This window comes from Calliopsis andreniformis, chromosome 12 (genome assembly GCF_051401765.1).
Source record: "Calliopsis andreniformis isolate RMS-2024a chromosome 12, iyCalAndr_principal, whole genome shotgun sequence".
NCBI lineage: Eukaryota > Metazoa > Arthropoda > Insecta > Hymenoptera > Andrenidae > Calliopsis > Calliopsis andreniformis.
The window spans coordinates 9731771-9756352 of record NC_135073.1 but is presented as its reverse complement, the minus strand read 5'-3'; the positions used below and the strand labels follow the sequence as shown (position 1 = coordinate 9756352).

Below are 24582 nucleotides of genomic sequence, written 5' to 3'. Positions count from 1 at the left end.
GTATTCTCTAATTAAACTTTTGGTACATTGAATTTTACTCCACATGTCGAACTTATGATTCTACAAAAAAACTGTATGACTCAACCTCTAAGAATTCCATCCTGCTTAATAATTTCTATTCCTCTACTACTCTGAATTATTTCACAGAATTCCTTTCCACAAAATACCTTAAAGAACGATAAATAGAACACAGAAAGATGGAGTTTCTAGAGAAAATGCAATAGGAAGCGTCCTACTGTCAGGTGACACTCGAAGGTGGAGGTGCCTAAAGCTTCGTTCATAGAGTGGTACGGGACACACCGCTGTATAAAGTCGATCCTCCACCGACGGGAGCCGTCAGTTCGGCACGACACCTCTGTAAAGCACGACAGAGGAACTCGTCTCGCGGTGTAACTGTAACACGCAGCATGCTACCGTAGCTCTGCCACCTTGTCTTCAAAGAAAACTAAGTCGTCAGTGTACATGGTGAACTGTCGAACCAAAACCACGGTCGAGGTTGAATTATCGATGAAGAGGGTCTCACGAGTGTCGTATGAAATGGACAGTTATGTGATCGGCAACTTCGAGATTTCGTAACAAGGTTCACTGAAAAGTTAATCAAACTGCGAAATCGTATATAACAGGTGATAATACGATGATACGTGATCGAGTGAATGTTTGCGAATTTTTTTTTCCATGGTTGTCAGATATCTCAGTTTGCGTATAAAGGTGTGATTTGGTATTGGATAATAAAAGATTGTTCGTTATTGATTTGGAAAATTGAGGAAGTTCGATTGATTGCAGAGGTGTTTCCTCTGGAATTTTATTCAAATATGTGCATCTTCATGCACTTTGACTTTTGTGACTACTAATTTCAAAATAAAGTTGTCATTAATCTGATGAGGCACTTTGAATTTATTTTTGAAGTCAATTAAGCAAAGTGTCTAGGTTAATTAACTTTTTATTTTTCTTCAATAGTGTCGAATTCCACATTGAGGAATGCTTAACTCTGCTTTTTTTAATCTAATGGTTGGACATTGAATTTTTCCTTAATTCTTGATAAATACAGCAGCGGTTCTTCAGAATCTCAGAAAAACTGCACAGGATCCTCTATAAATCACTAATGATTAAAATTTCGTAATAGATTACGTCTTACCCGCATCTTTTTTCATCGTGCAGCGTCTGCTGCCTCCTTAAGTAGGATGAAAGTATGCTAACACGTCGAACACGAAATTAAGATAGGTAAGGAATGTACATGTTGTAACAGCCATTCAAGAGTCAAAACGCTCGTGAAAATCGTGCCAGGTTTCTACGACCGCTAAAGTATGACGTGAACCTCTGCTTTGCCAGACAGCTATAACATTTTTCGCCGCCGACGCACTAGAGGAACTCTTCTTTTTTTCTGTATCATGGTACACGCGGAACAGCTTAAAGCACTCTGTATCGCATAAATCTAAATTTACATTCCCTTTGATGGGTTACCACTTCTATTTTCGTGGTCGAATGCCCCTGGCCTTGACTTTGTGCCCTTCTTCACACTTGCGCTTACATTCTTGCGGCCCAGAAAACGGTGCACTGGACCAACAAGCTGTGATCAATTAAATTCTTCTACAGACTTTGGTTGCAGAAAATTATGCATTGAAAATAATTCTTTCACTCGATTAAGATTCTGACCTCATATTCATTTCTCTATGCTTATTTTTGAATCAATAATTTGGCCCCGAATAGAAACAAAACTCAAGGTATTTAGGAAAAGATCATGCTCTTCAGAGATGAATTTATTGAAATTAGAAGATTTATGTAGGCAACATTCTTAACTCTTACTCATTCAATATAGTAACTCACTTTTTTATCGAACAATTTTGTGCTATAATATAAATACTTAAATCTACTCATATGCGTCATTATCCTTCAGAGTTTAATATTTTTTCAAAATTGTAACACCAATATCGTAAGAGAGTAGAATCTCAGCGCAAAGCAAGAAAGTTCATCTTGGCCCCAAAAACCTGAAACCACTATCAAACATTCTAAACAATCGTAGCTTTTAACTTCAATTTGTTACACAATCAATACCCACAATGTTGCCCCGATAGAAGTTATCCCGAAAGACCAGTAGCAATAAACATCGCGCGAGGCTTACGTCTCGTTGACAGGTATCTAAACCATTCAATTGGCGGGCTTGGCTCGCTTTTTCTCCAGTTGCTCTTTTCGCGAACGCGTATTAATAGTCCGCGATGCCAGTGGGTCGATAATCGTAAAAACAAACAGTATCTCGCGTTTTCCCCCGCTGCTTGCGTAAGTAGATCCTTAGGGATGGTTTCATTCTTTTCTCTGTGTTTTCTTTGCAATAAAGTAACTCGGTTTCGTAAATCTGGTTTGTGGAAAAATAGACGACATGACGAGCAGAGGAAAACGTACGAGATCTCGATGGGGAAGTTCCTTCTATTGATCAGTGGACTCGTTATCGATCTTACACAATCGGGATCCATGTTTTAGAAATTCGTAGATCATGACAAAATATAGAGAAATCATAAAATCTGAGACGAAGGAGACAGCTTGTTGGCAAAGGCTTCAAAGAGCCCGCTGACAAAAGGCTCAAAAATATGTAATACCTTGTCGCTGCTCTGCGACAATGACTAATTGGTACGCGCGGCCAGCTTTGAAATATTACGCTGTTAATGGATCCTGTAGCGTTTTGCATTCGAACGACGCGCAAACCGAATGGGTATCGTATAATTCATACACGTCTATACGCGGCTACTTATCACGCTCTCGCTGTGCACTTAGCGTGTAATATTTAACGGGGAACAGCCTGTAATTAATATGCACGCGCGACGGTACTTAGACTAATAAATAATCGGGGAATAATTTAATTACGAGCGGGGCCGCTGAACAACTTCGACGAATCGTGTTCTCAGACCGTACAGTCTGTTTCAGAGTTGAGTACAAAATGTTTTCAGTAAGACAAAATCATTTTAATATGGGTTATTTGACGAACATACAATCTTGAGGAATTTTTTTAAATAAGAAATCTTTAAACATCTGTTTACAAAGATCTTTTTATCTCCTTAGATTCTGTCATCCACTTAGGCTTGCACCCCAACTCTGAAACATCCTGTACCATAACCAACCCTCATCTGCAATCCTCGACAAGCTTTCAATGCCTTCTACATCCAACTTAATTTTCCTCTAAAGTTCCATTAATAGATGAATAATAAGAATGCAGGGATACCACTCAATATTCAATTAGGCCTGCAGTAACCTCCTTCTGGTAACTACCTGTTGCTTCATGACTCCACCATGTCGATTACGAATGCACAATCGCATGTCTGCAGAATAAACGCAAGCTTTGATCTTTCCCTCAGAACTAATCTCGTAATTTATAATCGTCGGCTAAACAAAAGATCGAAAGGGAGATACTGACAGCATTCCTAATTGAGATCGATCGCGACGTGGCGCCATGGAAAATCAGGACTAGGAATTCCATCGGCACTTTCGATTACGAATCACTCAGAATTACGAGTCGTTGTGAAATGTATCGTGACACGAAGAAAAAGCACGGGCTTTCAGCAAATAATTCTACATGGGAGTGATTACGTTCGACAAGTCGACCAACATCGATTCCCGCCTAACGCTCACTAACAACTGGAGCATGAAAGCATTATGTGCGTGCATGTACGTGCACACGGGCTGATAGCTTCTCTAATATCCAATTTCCTTCGTGTCACATTATGAGCCGTTTCTCACTACGCAAAATATCTTGATCGGGCGTCGATTCGACGCTGGGCAACCTTGGGACTCGAGTTTTCCTCCTGCACGAGGTGCTAAGATTCCATGAGATCATATAATGAGTGTTAGGACTAGCCTTTTGTATTTTGTTGTTGCTTGTTACTAAGGTTGATATTTATTGGAAGGAATGCAAAATGAGGCGAGATAGTGGTATAGGTAGGTCTTTGAATACTTTTTCTAGTAAATTAATAGAGAAGATCCTTATGCAAGCATGGGAATTACTTGAAGATGTTTTGTTTATTTTAGTAATAAATTGTTGCATGTTTCCTTTTAGAATTAAGTTTCCAGTTCATTTCTCTGTTCTTACACGATGGAAAAAGATACACCATGTTTTAGTACCACTTTGTTCATTGTAGAATTTTTTTACATAAGAAGTAAGAAGTTATTCTTTGATAATTTTAGCAGAGTTTGATTCTTTGACTTGTCTGAGTCTCTGGACGATCCATCTCGATTTTCCATGTGATGCTAAAAAAGCATGACAGAAGCATAAACTGGGGGATTTTAAAGAAAAATTTGGATCAGCTGGGAAGACAGTGGAAACGATTCGCTGATAGTGCAGGCTGCAGCTTCAGAAAAACGGGGACACGACTTAAAAATAGTAGGCGATCCGACGCCTATCTCGAGGGGCATTAAAATATTATCCAAACGCCGAATATATTTTCACGTCAAAGTGCATACGTTCTGGGAGCGAGGAACAGTGGATTTTTAAAACGGTCCTAAAAATATCCCTCGATTTCCCAAGAAACAGTTTGTCATTCTCGTTGGTGAACGCCCCGATAGCCTCACAATCTACGTACGCACACATCTCGCCAGAAAAATTATAATCAAGCCTGTGCTCATAAATTACCCCGATAAGTATTTTAATCGGCGAATAATATGTCACAATTTTCTCAACTGTGAAACACTTTTTCTTTTCCCCCGTCGAGAGAAAATGGTAAATCTCTTATGAAACTAGCCGCAGCTTCCACGTGCTTATTTTCTCGAAACTAGCCTGTAATTTGCGGTAAACGTATCGATCATTCTTGTCGACACCCTGTTTCATTAACCAATTTACTTAGTGAGAAACGAACCAGCTCGCGGCCGAAGGAAAGCGTGCTCCCTGAACCGCATATGAAACAGGAGCGACGAAAACTTGGGAAAGGTCGCCGATTTATCTGGCAGCCCCCTGTAATTACACAAACTCTGCCACACACCTCTGCTACGCGCCTTCTCTTTTTATCTGGCCTCACGACGCCGTTACCACAATCCGTGTAAATAATTTCGTTATCTCAAGTAACCTTCTATTCGAGTCTAGCGCGATCGTTGATCACAATTTAGATATCACGCGGGAAATTCCTCTGTGTCTCTCGAATTCCCGCGCATGGTAACCCGAGGAACAATAAATAATACCACGAAGCACGGAGGAAAAATTATATTAAATGGGGGGTTCTCGGTGTGGGAGACTCGAGGAAACTCAGACTCGCGGAGGAATGCAGAAGTCTAGTGCAGTGGGAAGCAGAACAATAAATGATTCGCTTACGACTAGTGGCGGTATTTTGTAAATGATGCTTTCCTTGATTTTTTAGAATGGATGTTTTAATGTTTTACTTCATGTTCTTTTACTTTGCCTGATTTTCTTGGTTTGTATTAAATAATTGTTGAGTTTATAATTGAATCTTCTATTGTAGTTATTATTATTCTACACAGCAGGGAATAACAAGATTGCATCACTTCTTAAAAATACAATTTTGTTGAATAATTAAATACAATATAAACGCGGTATCTAGATTAAGTTATTTTACAGCTCATACCTTTGACTTAAGAAGGTAAATCATTTAATGTCCAACATGAAAGCAATTGCTGCTCATGTGAGATTGAAACCAGTAACATTGATATTATTAAATAATGCAATCTTTATAGTAGCATCCAATATAATTCCTGATTCCTGAAATCAGAAAAAATAAGCAGATACATCTTTTACTGTATAGATAATTCTTTTTCTTAGTACTAATTTTATACGAACATACGAAAGAAAAACACAAGAAGACGTGCTCCAAATTCGTGAAAGAAGAAATTCAATGCAAGAGACAACGCTGAAGAAAGTGTGAGTGACATGTGAGATCGTGATACTCGATGACATTCAAGGGAACTAAAATTGAATCAAAGATTGTGGTATGCAAAACGATTGATTAAACTTGGTCTAATAAAAGGATGGGGAAATTTTCACGAGCACACCGCGAAGCACATCAAGAAGAAGGAAACTAACGAAATTATCGAAGATGCCTCGACTCTGAAACGGGCCAGGATGTTCTCCAAAATGGATCTAGCCGTCTTCTTCGCTCTATTGATATCTTTGACGGTAAGAATCGAGCATTAAGCAATAAAACGTTTACTCACGATTTAACGCGCTATTAAGATACATTTGGGCTGGCTCCAATTTGATTCTAGCATCAATGCCAAACTCATAGATTTAATTAATGTGCAGCCATTTCGAGCAGTATGAAGTAGGCGTACGAAAAAAGGGAGTAACTGTAAGTCGGTCCCTTTGAAGCTAAATTCAAAAGACTTCTTTAGAATATCACTTTCTAAAGAACCTGTATAGGCATATGTTTTGAAACTAAAGAACTAGCTTCAAATTATTCACTTGGGATAGTTCAATTGAAGGTATAAAGCAAACTAATATCTAATAAGCAAGTTTTAATAGTTTTGTGTGCCAAATATTCTATAATTGAGATATTAGAAAATTTGTTAAGCAGGTGTTCCAAATTTTCAAAGATTTATTATAATACTTCTGTATCTCAAAATCGACCAAGTTTTTTCCCAAATTAGTTTCTATTTGATTCTTTGTTTTAATTTTCAGGCCTATCATATTCTTACGTATTGTACTTAAACTCTTAGTTAGATTCTTTAAATATCAATCACTGTTGCTATTCAGTGATCCCTACAGAATTTAGAGCGATTCCAATCGACCAATTAGTTGATCGAGGTTTAACCCAATTCCTAAGCAACGAGATTCCCAAAGCCAAGTCTAGGCGATAGCATCGTCCAACGCGGACATTATAATTTATACGCTCCACAAAAATCCTTGTCCCGCGACGTCACCCAAAGTGATTCGTTGAAAGACAAATTACAGGATATCTGGCGCCCCGTGCTTCAAGCCCGTCCGTTCTCAGCACATGCTGAAAAGCCACGAACCACGCGGAGAGCGCTCCTTTTTTCTCCTCCCTCGATTCTCTCGATCCTCTCGTGTCTTTTTTTTTCCCTGCGCCTCGAGTCGTTCGAGAAAACCGGGAGACCCGAGAAGAAGCGTCTTCCCGGTGATGCCAGCTAACCACCATCACGGGGGCAATAAAAAGTATTACACGGTCGTGTCTCTTTCGTGTCACGATGATAAGAGAGAGCCTTTTCGGCGGAACGTCTCCGCGTATGTGTCACTAAAATTCGTCGAATCTGTGTCGCTGTATTTTTTACTGACACTCGAATTGGCTCGGGTGTAGGAGTCCCTCTCGTGGCCTGATGCCTTTTTTCAGTGTTGCCCGAGTTGTAGTCGATATGGAAGCAGATTCTTGAAGCTTGTTTTCGCTTGTAACGTGATTTCCTGGGGAATACAAATTGCGCTCTTTATTTGTTGGGGAGTTTATGCTTGATCCAGGAAGCGGAGGAATGTCGAGAAAGGTGTGTCGTATCATCATTGTAGGGAAAATATATGTCCAACAAGAAATGTATATTTTAGAGAACTGAAGAAAATGTTACAGAGTTGATAAGAAGTTATTGATCAAACCCTACAGTATGAAGTTATTTAAAAATATTGTGATTTTTTAAATGAGAAATGCTGTCATGAATATAACATATGGCAATATTAGATGAGTTTGGTAGAGTAGTATTTTATATTTTCAAGAACTACGATATTTTGAACTAACTTCGTATTGTTGCTTTTGATCGAAAACTTTTTGCCAAGTACTGCTTGTTAAACCCTGCATTTTTCATACAGCAAATTTTAATGAAATGTTTTATCCATCTTCATCTTCATAATAGAGTAATTCTTTAGCTCTGTATATTTTTTGTGTTTCTTCAATTTTACTACTCGCATAAAAAATTGTTTCAATTACAAAGAATAAGAGAAATATCTAACTCTTCCTCAATGTAAGTATTCGAACACTTTCATCGTCCCGAGTCATACATATTTGAATCTTCTATTACTGCTTGTTTCAAGAAAGAATCATTTCTATATTCAAAACGACAGCGGAATGAATAGCACGCGTTTCCAAGCAGCTGGTAGCGCCATGGAAGGCGTTCAGCAAATTCAGCGACGCTTTCGCGCCGAGTGGCTAATGAATCGTCGCTGGTATTCGTCATTAGTTTAATCAGCCTTATTATTACCGTTTCTACTGGGACCTAACGAGGGCCCAGCGTCGCGAAAAGGTAAATAGTCCTCGCGTATTTCTTAATGAACGCTTATATATTAAAATTACGACTTATATATCTTGCTACACGATCGGGTCCCCTTTAAACCGGTTTTTTCGCGTCCATTAGGAACTATGACGTACAAAATGACGATCGTGGAACGTGGATCGCCGACGAATCTTCCTTTCGCATAAAACTCAGATAAATCCTAAATAACAAAGTAGTCTGGGCCAGAAATGGTCCGACTGTCGCGGTTCTCGCGCGTAAAAGGAATTCCTGCCATAAATTAAACACTGAACGGCTTTAAACTGTTCTTCTTACAAAGAATACTCTCCGCTGTTGCAGAAACCCATACACCGCGAAACTATAAGGGGAGAGGAAATGCAAAATTCGAGGCAGCTCGATGGAAAGTCGAGAGCAGCTCGTCGAGGCTATTCGTTGCTCTCATATCCACCACTCCCTAATTAATTAACATAAGAGATATGCAAGCGAGCTTGTATCATGTCAATCTAGATTTTCGCCACCGTTCAATCTGCTGTTCAAATGTCCCATGAATGAGACAGGTGAGCGTATAAGTCGAGAATATTCCAATAAATATTCCATAATGGAATAATAATAATAACCAAACGATGTAGGAAACGAATGAGAGGAGACAGTAGTAAATATCGAAACGCAGTATTAGAGTGCCCATTTAAAAGACGCAAGGGATTGCTTTTCTATTTCCAGGTTTCCACTTCTGAGTAAATATAACTCTATTCAGCCGACCGTCGATACGTAACTGTATTCATCCACCAATTTATTTCACGGCGCCTTGAATCTCAATCTCCCAAGAAAGGCTAGACGTCAGCCGCTACCAGTGCTCGACGCGTAATAAACCACATTTACATAACTTTTGCCTCGCGATTGCCCCCGTAATAACGTACATCACGGTAATTATCGTTGCAGCCCGTGGATAGAAGAGGCACGCGAGCCACCCTTCGACAAGCGAGCAAGATGTCGTTTTATTAGCGCGTTTCAAATGTCGCTCGTAAATTACGCCGTTTAATTGTGGCGAACGCGCGGCGTCGATTTTTTCGCCGTTTCCACTGATGAACAGAGCCCGTCCCTGACGTCCAAGGTCCATCTAGGAAGTTCCATATTGCGTGGAACGCATTCCTGTGGTTAAATGTTCCGAGTAACGCGTATTCTTATGCTGGCCAGATAATGCGTTTGAGGACAGATCCGAAAGCGTTGGGCAAACGCTTTTAAGCGTCGCAGGAAGTGGACATGGTCCAACTTTATCCTTGATCCATATACAACGATCGAGTCTCGTTGGTGTCTTTCTTCTTGGTCTGCGGAGCGAGGCTCATTAATCACGCGAATTGAAATCTATTGTAAGTGTCCACCTTGCCTCTTGAGATTGTCGCTGTTCCATAGAAACTGTTCTACCATATGTAAGTAGATACATGTGTGTTGGATGAGGGAATCGAGGACTTAGAGAGTATTTAGTGGTTTCTGTTATGTAAGTTGAGGATTTGAAGGTGTTTGTTAGGATTACCAGGAATTTTTCTTTGGTAACAATTTTTTGTGGATAATGTTAGAAAGAGAATCTCAGTGACCAGATGGTTAGAAATATTATTGCGTTACCGGTTTTGTTATATGAAAAGTAACTATGCTGTTTCGTCGATCGTTTTAGTAGAATGTGCCTGTTCAGGACAGACAAGAGATGCTAAATAATAGCAAGCGTACTATTACACTCTGAAGGTTTATAAGAGCTTTAGTAGTATTAATTCCTCCATTTATAATCATAAAATATTTTTTAATAATAACCAGTGTAGTATTATTTTCTATTATGAGAATCCCCTTTCTAACACTCTGCTTACTATTAAAAGAATAATTAACTTATAATATTGAAATAATAATAATGCACAAGTCTTCTCAGATAAAAATAACTCACCATCAGAGTTCATATTTACAGGCATCTCAAAATCGACACTATTTGAAGCATAATACTCTTTTAACAAATCCACTATGCGTTCCAGACTACTGAAAGTATTTTTTCTTATTTAAACTTCAAGACTAAGACCTTTTAACACTTTCTTCCTCACACTCAAATAATTAGTATTTCACCTAGCATTTGATATTAAAAAATTCCAAAGAGTGAAACCCATTAGTGGCTGCGAAAAAAGGACAATCCGCAGTACATTCAAGGCTGATAAGCCATAAGGATTTAACCGCGAAGATAGGAGGCGTACAATGTCCCGAAGTGATAGTTTGATAGATCGGATTAAAAATCCAGAAGTATCCACCACTGCTAGTAAGTTAGATACGATTCATCCAGGAAGTTGTGCATCTCGAAGCGTTTCCTCGTTTTCAAGTCACAGACTGGACATGCATTCTCAAGCTAAGGCATTGTAATAAATTACAAGCAGTTTGCAGCCTCCTGTAAACGCTTTGCTTGCGAGCTCCTACTCGTTTTTATAAATAAGTCTTACGAGAAACGTCTTTATATCTTGTTAACGAGGTAAACGTGTGCATTGTAAATTGTAATTGCTAGAGAACATTGTATAGTGCTATAATTGGACTTTGTAATAACAGCTACAAGCAAGTGTGACAAACGACTTCTGCTTGCAAAGCGCAGAGGGGATCAAGGACTTTTTACTAATAGTGTTAAGCTGATTGTAATCACGTTCTTCACACTTCATTAATTCTTTCCATTTTGTCACAATCCTTTTTTCTCATTAATCATTCTGTGTTATTGGGACTTAAGTTTTGATTTGTGAATTCCTCGGTAATATGTCTAAATTTTCAAGGAAATCTTCCTCCTTTTTTCGCAATCAATTTGCTTTCACGACTCCCCGACAGACAGTAGGAAGATATTTATTCATGGACCATCAGTTTCGTGTCTCGTTTCTTTTCCAGCGTTTTGACACGCGGTTAGTGCAGGGTCATGATCGCGCAGGTTGCAATCATTCGACTTTCATTGCTCGTCGAGCACGCGTCGCACGCTGTTCAAATCTCCCTTGGCAGCTCGACCACATACTTTCTTTGCTTCTCATTTGCACGTGATCATTTTACACTTAATCGTTCCAATAAATATCAAATACTCCACATATATCACCTCCTTGTGTTATCACCTATAGAAACAGGTTTTTCCATGGTATTTCATTCATAATTCTATGCTTCTTCATTTTCAATGAATATTTAGAGCTCTGTATCTAGAGTGAATATTAATTTCTAATTAATTTTCTTATTAAGAACCTCTGTGAGCAATTACACGAATAATTCTGTTAATATCGAATCTTGATATAATTTGAAAATACTTGTGAAGAAGCAGTGTCAGGAAATGTATCATATTTTCGATAAGCTACTAAAGTAGAGAATCAAAATTTCTTTTGAATAAAAGTGAATGCAATTTCGACTTCGCTCGACACTTAACTTCGCGATGACGGTGCACGTGACCGTGCTTGTTCACAGGCGATCGGTTCTGCTTTCCCGTCTCATCCCTTTCTCATCCCGCGCATTACGAAGCTCTTATACGCGTGTCAGCGAAGGCAGTTTCATTGCGGTGAGTTATCGTCTGAAGGTGGGCAATTCGTCAGCTCTTGTTCCACAGGGCGGAAGTGGAAGGTAGATTGAAGAAAGGGACTCCATGACATGGCCATTCCAAAAATAGATAGCCAAATTTCAACCATACATTCCACTGTATTATATTCACTTCTTACTCATTATAAAGAAATTAATTTCAAGAACGATCAAGCTTTTTGAAAATTTCTAAAATGTCCATAGTTTATAATTGCAATTTACCTATCTCTGTTAAACAAAATTGTTACTGACAGTTTTCCTAAGATTTACGTCTAATCCTTTTACAACTGGCGCCATGTAATTGAACAACTTACTAAGGTTACTAGCAGATCGCCAGCTCGAGCTCTGGTTGCTCCCAAGGAGCAGACAGATCGTGGATGCGAGTTAGACGCGCGTGTCAGTTCGTCGGACCACCGTGAAAAAGCATCTTGAATTCACCGCGGAATCTGGTTTTATCTAGGAAAGTCAATTATATCCATCACGTGGAAACAGGTTGAGAGGCGTGAAAAGAAGGATGGAATTCCGTGAAATAGTTCGGGCGAACGCACAGCACGTGATTTTAACGCGCGAAATAACTTTCTCAAGAGCGTCTCATGCGTGAAATACGCAATGGTTCATGTAGGTACTTACTTTGGGAAGGAGTACACGTTAAAATGGATTCATAAGTAGTCTCAGGATTTCTGAGCTCCTCAATGTAAGTAGCTTTTGTTATATTCCTGGGTGGCTGATTATGTTCCTGGGTGGCTAATGATTATGTAGTAACAGGATAGTGGTAACTCATGTCTTATTAATTTTATGTCTGTTACTAGATTTATATATTTCTGTTCATTTAATGAGTTAATGAACGCTTTGGATAATTATTCATAACTTCCATAAGATATCTACTGTATACATATAATTTAAAGTAATAGATCAAATTGAAGTCGTTTTATTATAGCATATTACAGTATTCTTTTATAGCAAGAAATACATCTATTTAATCAATTTGTGAATATATAATTTGTAAATTAGTCGATGGGCTTCATCATTTAACGCTAACTTCATTTTCTCAATTAAAACATATAAATCTGTTGCACAGTTCAATACATTAGTAAGATGCATGATTCATGAACACAACTTATCTTCCTACAGCTCTTGGGCTTCAATAAAAAAGTTCCTCCATTCTCAGTGAATCATCTTTAGAAATGTCAATCGATATTACAAGATCCTTCGAACCACTCACTCCATAAACATTTCTCGTCGAATTTGGATAAATGAATCAGACTGCCCTATCGCCAAAGCCACAACCCTGTCACAGTCATCGCAAAGATCGTCCCGATATCGTCTGAATCGACTTCGACGTTCATTCTTGCTGCGTTATTTTTGTGGTCACTAGAGCCATTTAATCCCCATCGCCGTGAATTCGGAGCATAATGCTGGACTCGTGGGCCAGGATGATTCATTCGGTCCTCCCGAAGCCGATTATTAATTAGCCGCTTATCTTAATGACTTCACGCGACTTCCCTTCCCTTTTTTTGGTCTTTAATGTCCCTGTAATGTGGGCAGATCGTGCAAGAGCAGACCTTTTATCGAGATAATGAGGGAGATAGACAGAACAGCATCTTGGACATTATGTTTCCAATAAATTCAAATTTTAAGTAGCAAAATTACTGCAAAATTGTTTAGGAAAATTGAAGGAAAAATTAACCATAAACTTGAAGCATGTTTATGTTAATTCATTCCTCTGTAATACTTATCTTGTAATAAGATAATAATTCTGCTTCGAAAGTTCTTTCATAATGTCCTTTAAAACAGCCTAAATTAACATCATCAAATATGATATAATTAACATCATCAAACATGATAGACGCGAACAGCCTGATATGATATAACTCACACTCACGTACGTCGTGATTGCTTTAACTTACGACTAGAAAAACAAGTCCTAATTCTCCAAACAGTCTCTCCTCAGAAACTGAACAGAAAGCATAGCAAGAAATCTCGAATTCCAAGGAAAGTGGGTATTCAAAGCTTGACGTCACTTCGCCTGCATCCCTTTCGACTGCACCGTGAAATATGGAACACGTTGCATTCATCTCTGTACGTTTACGATATTTCTCACAGTCACGAGGCGCCGCGCGAAACGTCTGATATCAAAGCCCTCGGCGTATTATCTAGGCCATCCGGAAGGCGGTTTTCCCTCGGAATATACACGTGGTCCAAGAAACGTACGCGGGGTACGCGTGAACGCAGGTTGTTTTATCACAGTGTAAACACCTGACGCGCGTTCGCGCGCGGACCCACTTACAAATGTAGCGAGGAAGAATTATGGCTCGGTTATTACAAGTTAACGCGCGCGACGTAATTTAATGCACTTTAACGCCTCCCATAGATTTATGCCCAGTCGAGCAACGATTAAAAACGTAGTTTTGTGAAAACTCGCGAAACCCTGCGACATGCATGCAGATTACGCGGACTATGTACTTGTGTAAGCGCTACCAGTATGAGGGATCCTTGGGGAAATAAATCTGTGGCTATAAGGCAAAACGACCTATGTGAGATTTTCAAAAATTTCGAGTTCAGGCGTTGACTGATATTTGGAATATAGAATTTATATTTTTGGAAAGAAGAAAGGGAATTAAAGGAACTTTGTCATCTAAAAATAAGGGCTCAAGAAGACATAAGTCTATAAGACAGTATTGAAGCTGAAAACTTTACCAAAGGGTAATGCAATATTAACAAAAAACTAGTCATTTGATATAAATCTAAAAAGACTAATAATTGCATCATGAGATTTTGATACAAATCTATGTCTATTTGTAGTACCTGAAAACTCATGGAAATGTGATTGATAAGTAGATCTTTTACGGATTGAAGAAAGTTGCAAGAAGTGGTGTTCTTCAATAGCTCATTATTAATGTACTGAAAACTTGACACCTATTAATTTTGCTCGAAATAATAAGTATATTTCTTAAAGGTTCGTCAAGGCTTGATAAGTAACTATTGACACACCACTGTCTATGTTGTTCTATGTAGATTTGACGATAAGAAACAGGAATATCGGGGTCACTCTATTGTCCAACCTTCTTGACATATACCATTCTCATTCTCAGAGGTACATTTATGATTGACAATGATCTAGGATGCAGGATTCTTTGGGAGACCAATATATGAAACGCAGGTTGGAACTTATGTTATTGGATACATGAGTATTTGATACTTAAACTAATTTAAGTTTCTTAAACTAATTGGTCTCCTGTGTTCTTGAACATTTAGATACAAAAAGGTCTGGATAGTTCAGTAGTTGCATATTTAGACATTTAGACACTTGAATATTTAGATAAGTAGGAGCTTGAATATCTACTTACCTAGGTCATTAAGCAATTGGACATTTAAGAATTTGGATATTTAGGCAAAGTAGGTAATTAAATATTTGCACGCTTGAGTAGATAATTGAATACCTAGATATTTGAATAATTATAGACTGAAATCCTGAGATCTATAGGTGAACATTTGGGTGTCCGATTAACTAAACATCTACTCTCCTGAAAGCTTGAATTTTAAAAACACCTAAACATTTCATTCAAGCACTCCCATGTCTATTATTCTTCCTCAGAAATTTAAATAAAGTATTCAAAACCTTCTAGCATTCGTCCCAGAAAGATTCTGCATCCAATCGATCATGCCCTTTATGTAAATTATTGTCCTCGGTTTAACATGGATAGTTATGTAATTAAGGGAATCCATAAATTTCTTCATAATTATAATACCAACTAGACGGTTATAAATTACGGTCAGGATCATAAATATACATCCTAGATAATCATCGACTCGAGATAACGTTTAACGTCCAGCACGGCTGGCGCGTTACACTCGATCCAGTCGTTGATATCGAGTAAATCAGGGACCTGTTTCACGCCATTTGACATTATCGAAAGGTAATCGAGACCCCGTGGCAGAGCTCTCAATTGTTCCCTTTCCCCCTTCGTTCGATTTATAAATTCGCTCATGCGATATTCATACAATTAAACATCAAACGATCCCCTCCTCCCCTGACACGAGCAACAAGCAACTTGACATTCATCCCGGGTTAATCCAATCAGAGTGAGGAGTGTCACTTTGGGCGCGGCTTTTATATGCACGCCACTGATTAGCTTTTACTGAAAAAAGAAGGTGTCGTTCGACGGCACAGCATGTTGCGTTCAGCTCTACCGACTATCAAGGACGAGGCTGCTCACCTGGTGGAAAACAATTTTTTTTTTTATTTAGCACATACGTATACAACAGACAAAATGTTGCAAAGTTTGGTATTTGCCAAACACTATTTGGCGTATTCAAATCAGAGGTCGGGATCAATTGAATTTGATAGAGAAAGTGGGTGGTCCCCTGAATGCTAATGGACCATTAGATACTTCGATGATAGGTCTATAAATATCTACAGAAATTGCTGGAATGAAATTCCTGTAAGTGGCTCGAAAGGAATATCCAATTTTAGTTGAAACGATAGGACCCATTTTTCAAGAAGACGAAGAGAAGAAGAAGTCTCTTACGAAGGCTTCATTTTATTAGGCAATTACTATACCTATTCGTCACAAAGTAGTCAAACCAGCTTTTGAAGATTCTAGTCTCTGAACATAGTATAAATTCCTAGCTCGATAGACTGAATAATTTCAACCATGAGTTAACTAATCGACTCTCCAGGTCCTGCGAGGACAAAGCAGCACTTTTTACAGTGCAACGACCCGTGACGTTATTCCAAATTGCGAAACAGTGGTACCGAAATAGAGCAGAATATTCAAGAAACCCGTCATGGATTGATCGCTCAATCAAACGGTAGTAATAGATACGAAGTTCCAGATCCGACCTGAATCACCATTAAAGCACTCGCTACTACGTGGCCATGTGGTCTTCCCCTGTAATTTATAACCGTCTTTCGCGTCCCATATACCGATTCCGCGCCCATGTAACGCTAACCCACGCGATTCATCGCGCAATCTCTTATCGCCTTCATCTTCCTCAACTTCGTCGCACACGCCAATAGTAATCACTCGATGGGTACACCACACTATCCTTCAGGATCCCCTTTCGCAACCTGACTTTCATATTAACAGCTCCTCCTGAATACGAATCGCGTCCCCTTTGCATTGTTACGATCGTCCCAGAAACTTGGCTTCCAAGAATCTCTCGGCATCTCCCTCTTCTGTGCTCGATTAAAATCGCAAATGGTCGCGCACTTACGAGGCGCGAATGCCAATCGCGTTTTCGCAGCGCAGTGCAAGGCGCCGTGGACACGATGCAGCTTGATCGTTGATGGAGGCACGCAAGAAATGCTCGGTTAAAGTGCTTCCCATGAGTGGTCCTCGATCGCTGCATCGACGTCTTCCGTGCGCTTCCGGCGCACTGGAGCTGTCGAGGCTCGAAGACTCGGCGACAGCGTGCACCCGGGGACGCCCGAAACCGCGGGTCCAGGCTAAATTTGCGTCGTGACGTCTGCGATTTTACGTCTGTGTTACGCGCCCTGACGCGTGCTCTCGACACGCGTGTTGTGACTTACTGATTCGCGATGCTCCCTCGCTCAGGGTTCAGATCTGCTTGATTCAATAATGCCCCGTGGCTTGTTTGCCTGGCGCTGGCTAAGTAACCACGTGCGCAAACACTGCCACTGTTTTGACTAATTACCGCCAGCGAATGGCCGCCACTTCTGAATGATGGGACAAGCGAAACTTGGATGGAGATTTGCGAAACGCGATGCTTTAAGGGGTTCTAAGCTGAGGGATGAAGGGGAGAGCTATGGGAGGTAGTGGGTGGAAAGTTTGCAGCCACTTCTGGTGAGTGTTCGTTAATGGGATAGAGAGTATCTGAGAGTTTGGTATCCTGAAGATTTTCACTTTTTTGGAACTTTGTGGATTTGTGAAGGGATTCAAGAGAAGTACTGAGCAATTTCCTTTTTTTCTGCTTCTTCTAGGTGGAAATATCTTGTAACCTTCAGAGTACACTAGATCGTGACCTGGGTCTATGGAGATCCAGTAATAGTCTTTCATACGCCATAAAATTGTGCAATGGAAGTTATTAACTTCCTTCTGTTACGAGTTGAATGAAAATGTCCAAGAAAGTTTTTCAGTGGTTCCGCGATAGTAACACGCTGTTGAGTTTGAATTTCATTTCACACCTTCCAACTCAGTAGCTTATAGTCTTGTCTCTAATTTTATATCAATTGGTTCTGCAAAGTTAAAATTCTTTGGCGTAGTAGATATGTTTTGCACCACATGGCCACATAACAGCTTGCCATATTCAGCACCATGGAACATGCCCTGTCCGGTTGAAAAAAATCAAAGATACTTATCGCGGATACCAATGCAATGTAACAAGCAAGCAATGTGTCTGACAAAACGAGCGTAACGCTTTCCATTATTTCTGTTTGGTTCGTTCTGATTGCTTCGTCGTTGAGAGCGTGTAAACGTTCTGTTACATTGGTGTCAGTCTCGTTTCCCTTACAATATCTCTTTTTTATGCTGTTTGTCCGATACTGTGCCCATGGGTGCCATACTCTGCACAAAATGAACAGAAAAAGTTTTACCTAAATATTTGTGGTACTAAAAACAATTGGAGCTTTATCAAAATAAAAGAAATGGAAGGAGAAAAAATGTAGATCACTAGTGAAAGAATATTTCACTTAATTTCAATATTCTATTAAGTAATAAGATTATCTGATCTGATTAGTTAATGCTCCAATTATTTCAATTAAAGAAGATTTCAAAGTGAAGACTAGACATAATTGAAATCAGTCCAAAATCCACTAAACCTGTTTCCATTACACAAACATTAATTTCACGTTAATTACGCTGGCAGTGTCTCCAAAGCCGCTGTAATGGACACCTCATCGATGGGATTTTCACGGAACCGACCTTGGAGCGGGGTTACAACTTGGTAGCTACAGTTCCAAGAGGAGCTCTGGCTGTGAACGTGACACAGTTACGACACACGGAGAACTATTTAGGTAAGAGTGTAACAATGTATATTTAACGCGCAGATCATGCTGACCAAAATACTTGAGTGCATCTTCGAAAAAAAATGAGATATTCCTGTAACGAAGTCAGGGAAACAGAAAAGGCTCAAAGAGTGACTAATCAGGATTTATGAAGCAAAGGCGCGAAAGCAGATGGAGAACAGTGAAACTGAACGCGTGGCAAATGAATCCTGACTCTGATCAAACTGATTTTAACGAACTGTGTCAGCAAGTAAATCGTCGCCGCGATTGTGAGCAACTGGCTGAGGCTGTTCGCCAATTCGTCTGGATTATTGACACATGATTTGCTATCGTCAGAATCTGCCTATCGTCTTTGCTCCTAGCTTGCACTCTTGTATAATCTAATCTCTTGTTACGTTGATCTAAGTGGAACGTATCAAACTGTCTCTTATAAATGAAGTGCAAGTATTGATAGGCGCATAATGCCCTGTCTTACAGTATCAACGCCTGGTTCCTGGGATTAGTCGATATCGTCTGATGTTTGATATTAAATGTGACGACAGGGATTGAATTGAAATTAATGGTAGTGTTGCACTCTTCATGCAAATGAACTGAAGAATAAATAGAATGATTCCTTCAATTTCTTTTTTGTCGATTTGTAATATTATCTATTACTGTTTTACTTATGGATATTCATTTTTGAGATATTAAAATATAACTTTCATATAATTAGGATACGTAGAAGTTTGAATACCTTCTGAAGGAAGTAAAGAAAAATTTAGACAGAAAATTAGAAATGGAGAAGTGTTCTGATATAAAAAGATCAATGAAGAATGAAACATTGAAACTGAATTAGAAGTAGAATGATTGATAATATCGATCTAACGTTTCGTTTAACGAAGTCTGAAAGACACACAGCGGGTGATTCGGGCACACGTCATTCGCTAAATGACTCGTCTATATTTCTAATGGATCGTATCGAGTACACTGCACCAGGAATCAGCAATTTTCGCATGCGAACGTTCTGAATGACTCTCCGTTTCATTACGCGATTCGTTTCTCAGCGCACGACACGTGTGCGAAATAATTAGCGAAGCGAATGACCGAGTTTATCGATCATAATATTTCGTAACTCTTCACCTCCACAGATGTCTTGTTCTAATTTCTAAAACAAACTTCTATTCAAAAATGAATCATTTCCCTAGAGGTACTGAACGTCATTGTTACCCGTACATTCCAGAGACGTCTTAAAAACGTCTTAAAGATATCCAGTAAAGTCCTAAAAATGTCCAAAAAATATCTTTAAAACATGCTAAGTTACAAATCAGTAAATTTTCACAATGTTTTAAAACCCATTCATGAGACATCTTAATATCGTTCAGATTACGCTTGTAAGACGTTCAGACAAAAAATAGACGACTTTAAGACGTCGAAAAACGTAGGTTTTTAAGACTTCCATGAAGTGCATTTTTAAGACGTTTTATGAAAATAAATTTCGAAAGTCTTTAAGATGAATCAATTATGTCGTAAGACGTTCAGATATAAAATGGAAACAAAATAGACGTCTGCAAGACGTCGTCTACTATCTGCATATGCATCTACAATTTCAGTAATTTAATCACAAAGAAAGTCGAATAGAAGTACATTATAAATTCAATGGAATAATTGAATTGCTCTGTCAACTTACAAAATTTTGATTAAGTGGAAAGTTAAGTGAAATCTCATATGGTGGGTCATTCATATGTAAATACCAACTTTATAAATTACTTTAGGTGTATGTAAATCCTTTCAGCGATCAAATTGCAAGATGGTAGCTACTTGTTCAATGGGAATTACAGTATTAACTTGTCTGGTAAATATCCAGCGGCTGGGACGACTTTCATTTACATTCGACAGGGCCCTCAAAACTTGGAAAGCTTCTCTGCTGCTGGTCCATTACAGGAACCTGTCGATGTTATGGTAAATAGTCCATTGTTTCAGAGAAAAATTCAATGTTGCATCTTTCAATGCATCATTTGCATTGCTCGAGTGAAAACGCTTTACAAAGTGAATCTTGAAAATCATGTATGATGAGGTATTCATATTTCTGAATCAGGTTTTGTACCAAGAACCTAATCCAGGTATCGTGTATCGTTACATCATCCCTGGCAATACAAATGCTCCTGCGAATCCTCATTTTGGGCATAAACTAGGTACTAGTAATTATTTGAATATTGTGATACGTAACAGATTCTTTAAGTTATCTGAAATATACTCCTAGTAATTTGTTATTATTTACCTACTATTTTATATAAATATATTTTAATTGCAGGTTCCAGTAAAGCTAGCGAACCTATTTCGCCTAATGTTCCCCACAGGAAGTAAGGATAATTCAATATTTAGTCTTCTTCTTGACTATTTTGAAGAAGATGTTATCAATTAAAATGTACTTGCTTTTTAGAACAGAAACTGGATCGACGATCAACGATGGAAGCCAAACATATCTACCAAGGCGCTATAAAAAGAGAAAATTTATTTGGAAGCCGAGTGGCTACACCGAATGCAGCAGATCCTGTGGCGGAGGTATAACAATATCTACTTGAAAACACGATATATCTATTTTACAAGCAAAATGAGGTTTCCAGAAGTTTACCCAGAAGATAAGATATCACCTTCTTACTGTTACTCGTCTTCTTTAAAAAAAAGGTTTCCAGATGCTGAAGTACACTTGCATAAGAGAGCACACGCTGGCACAAGTGCCCGATAAGAGATGCCATGCGATGGAGAAGCCGCGAGAAGTTCAAGTGCGTTGCAACACCATGCCTTGTCCACCCAAGTAAGTCCATGACTACTTAACTCGAAATAGTATTACGAAAGACTGTATTTTTCGTAGAAATTTAAAAATACGGAATTTAAAAAACTTGAACTTCTTTGTAACTGTATCTTCGTAAAATATTAAAGAACAGTACTAATTACTTCGTAATTTTTAATTAGTTAAGAATTTATCTGATACTGAATTTTGTAAAGATGGAGAGCTGGTCCTTGGAGCGAGTGCTCTGTCACATGCGGCAGTGGGACTCGCGTCAGGGAATTAGAATGCGTGCAAGAAATAAAACCGTCATTGGTAATGAGAATAGCCGACGGCGCCTGCATGGAACCGAAAATTCTTCCCACATCTGAGGTTTGCGAAATGCCAGAGTGTGAATACGACGCGAAAATAACGCCAACCACAATACCGCCCCCGCAATGGAACGTGGGCACATGGTCTTCGGTAATTTTCTTCTCTTTGTTATATTCTGCGCATCTTGTCTGAATAATTTTATAAATTAGTAGTGGAACTGCTAATACTCTGATAATAATAAATGAATAGTACAACTACTAATATTCTGATAATAATAAATTAATAGTACAACTACTAAGATTCTGATAATAGGTGCAACAATTGTTACTAAAACAGTGTCCTATGTAAATGTTTTCTGTATTACAGTGCTCAACGTCTTGTGGCCCTGGAAGAAGAACGAGAGTGGTTAATTGTATCACAGAAGGACCTCCTTGTGATCTCGAAGAGAGACCTATTACCCAAGAAGTCTGCGATCTAGGACCCTGCTCTACTAAACCACCCTTAATAAACACTGTCTCTACGAGGCTACAGAGTCCACAGTGGTTGTACACTGAATGGTCTGAAGGGGTAAAGATACTTCTTTTTATTCGACTTACAGAAATTTCTAATCAAACTCTACTAGGTTATTATTACATATTGGATTTAGTAACATTTTCTATTTAAAATTCTGGATTTTCAACAAAGTTCAATTAAAAAATTCATGATTTCTATAAACAGTATATAATATTTGTTTGTAACATTTCAGTGTTCGGCTGAATGTGGAACTGGTTTGCAAACGAGAAGAGTCTTCTGTGAAAAAAGTCCTGGAGAAGAATTTTGCGACGAATCTACTCGACCAGAAACGTCAAGGACTTGTTCTAGTAACAAAACATGCAGTGGACAATGGTTTACAGGCCCTTGGTCTGAGGTTCGTTGACATAATGTACACAAAGTACAAATTGTATAAAGAAGAAAAGTATTTGACTGATTAGATTCTTTAGTAGGGATTGGTACTAGAATCTTTTGTTCTCGAGATGAGTAATCGTTCCATTCATTGAATTATTCAATCATTTCAATAGTGGATTCTTTCTCTTGATGACTAATTTTAAGATGCTTGACGCCTACAGCTTTACCTGTTGAATAAATGACACTATTTATGGTCGTCTGTCGAACACAATACAAGAAGATTAGAAAACTATATTTGGAAACACAAGAGAATGAACAGTATTTTAAATAATCGTAAATCAGGAAACAATTATACTAATTTCACGTCAGTGTAAGATATCAAGCATTTTCTTTGTCTTTCCTCAGTGCTCCACAGAATGTGATTCAGGAGAACAAGTCAGAGACGTGGTCTGTGTGACGACTCTTCGTACTTCCCTTCGAGTAGTTCTGGACATGAATTGCCCTGCGAACAAACCGGAAACGAGAAGGCCTTGCAATAGTCCACCTTGTGCATCTATGTGGTTCATGTCAGACTGGACGGAAGTAATTTAAATAAATACATTCATCTGTAGACAAAGTTTAAGTGATGAACGCCTGAAACTTGGCAATCTGCTAAGCAAGGATTATTATGTCTGATAGGATCAGTAGAATAAGAATGTGAAGAGTGACAGGTTGCCCTGTCAGGCGTTTCCACTTCAACTTTGTACAAAATATGCAATATTTAAAAAAAATTCCTAAAATTATTTTGAATCCATTTTAGTGTTCTCGGTCCTGCGGAAAAGGTATTCAAAAGAGGGAAGTGAGGTGTTTGAACAGAGAAGGCCAACCACACGAGCATCATGAGCTTCATTGCAAGGAGAAGGATCGACCTCTGTCTCGAAGGGTCTGCAACGATTATCCTTGCAAAGACGACGTGCATGAAAATCACCACAGAGTTCTGCAAGTTCAAGACGATCCACAAGTGTCAGATGGTACTTCAACCTATATTATAACTTTTTGTATTCGCTTAATTATTGAAGTTGTTGCTTCGTTGACTTGAATTTTTATTTGTTTTAATTTAGGAATCGAAGATAGTCCACATTGCAAGGACAGTTTACCAAATTGCAACGCAGTCTCACAAGCTCGGCTCTGCACTTACCGATACTACCAACATATGTGCTGCATTTCGTGCTCTAAACGGAACCAGGAGCTAGAATGAAGAAAATTGTTCAACTCAAATGTATTTTGTCATGTAAATGTAACGTTTTAGTAAATAGTTAGCTCTACGACTGGATCATCGACAGTAACAATGGAATTCACGTCGCTGTAGATTTACTTACAACTGCACTGCCAGATAGCAATTCTAACATTGACCTTTGTACAGAGTCTTTTAGAATTGTAGAGACAAATTTAATTAGCTAAAAAATCAGTGAAACAGTTTGAACAAGTATTTGTTCTGATTATAGGTAATTAAATTTGCACTTATAATACTAAAGCACTCTGTTTATATACAAATGTTTAATAATGAAAAGAATTGCACAGAGATTTTATTTTATAAATGCATCAGTGATTCGATATTTTACGCTTTTGTAATAAATTATATTACGCGAAACGTTTTGTAACCTCTAGAAAGCGAATTATTTATCGACTTACGATATTTGTAGAGAATAGGGGACTAGCATGTACGCAATCGTTGAGAAACAAATTATTTGTGAGAATAGTGCCTTCGAAGCGCGAGAAAGATAACTTTCTATCGAATTATTGAGAGTTTTCATGAAATTACGAACGATGAATCAAAATGGAATCGTTAATGAACGATTATAGACTGATTGTGTAGTAAGGCGATATTGGCATTTAATTTGTATTATTTTTCATTACCCCGTATTTGCCATAATAAATGTTATGCTTTCTATGTATT

At 38.6% G+C, this 24582-nt stretch overlaps 1 protein-coding gene and 1 long non-coding RNA gene across 6 annotated transcripts; one reads left to right on the top strand and one right to left on the bottom strand.

Moving 5' to 3' along the window:
* The first annotated feature begins 359 nt into the window (after positions 1–359).
* Positions 360–24576, top strand: LOC143185542 (thrombospondin type-1 domain-containing protein 4). Of its 5 annotated transcripts, none has more exons than XM_076388637.1 (14): positions 360–623; positions 5753–6106; positions 18544–18691; positions 20454–20620; positions 20757–20853; positions 20973–21021; positions 21102–21223; positions 21347–21476; positions 21668–21911; positions 22128–22328; positions 22507–22668; positions 23052–23228; positions 23446–23656; positions 23747–24576. In XM_076388637.1, the coding sequence occupies exons 2-14, from the start codon at positions 6053–6055 to the stop codon at positions 23881–23883; spliced, it is 1899 nt and encodes a 632-aa protein (XP_076244752.1). In that variant the 5' UTR covers positions 360–623; positions 5753–6052; the 3' UTR covers positions 23884–24576. The 5 variants fall into 5 exon arrangements, with proteins under 5 accessions (XP_076244752.1, XP_076244750.1, XP_076244754.1 ...); XM_076388635.1 differs by having other exon boundaries at positions 5736–6106; XM_076388638.1 differs by lacking the exon at positions 360–623 and adding an exon at positions 3093–3924.
* LOC143186064 (uncharacterized) lies at positions 12716–13778 on the bottom strand. The gene is made up of 2 exons (XR_013002996.1): positions 13623–13778; positions 12716–13245 (listed from the first exon to the last, which is right to left on the bottom strand). It is a non-coding gene; the product is annotated as an uncharacterized LOC143186064 (long non-coding RNA).
* Positions 24577–24582: the final 6 nt, after the last annotated feature.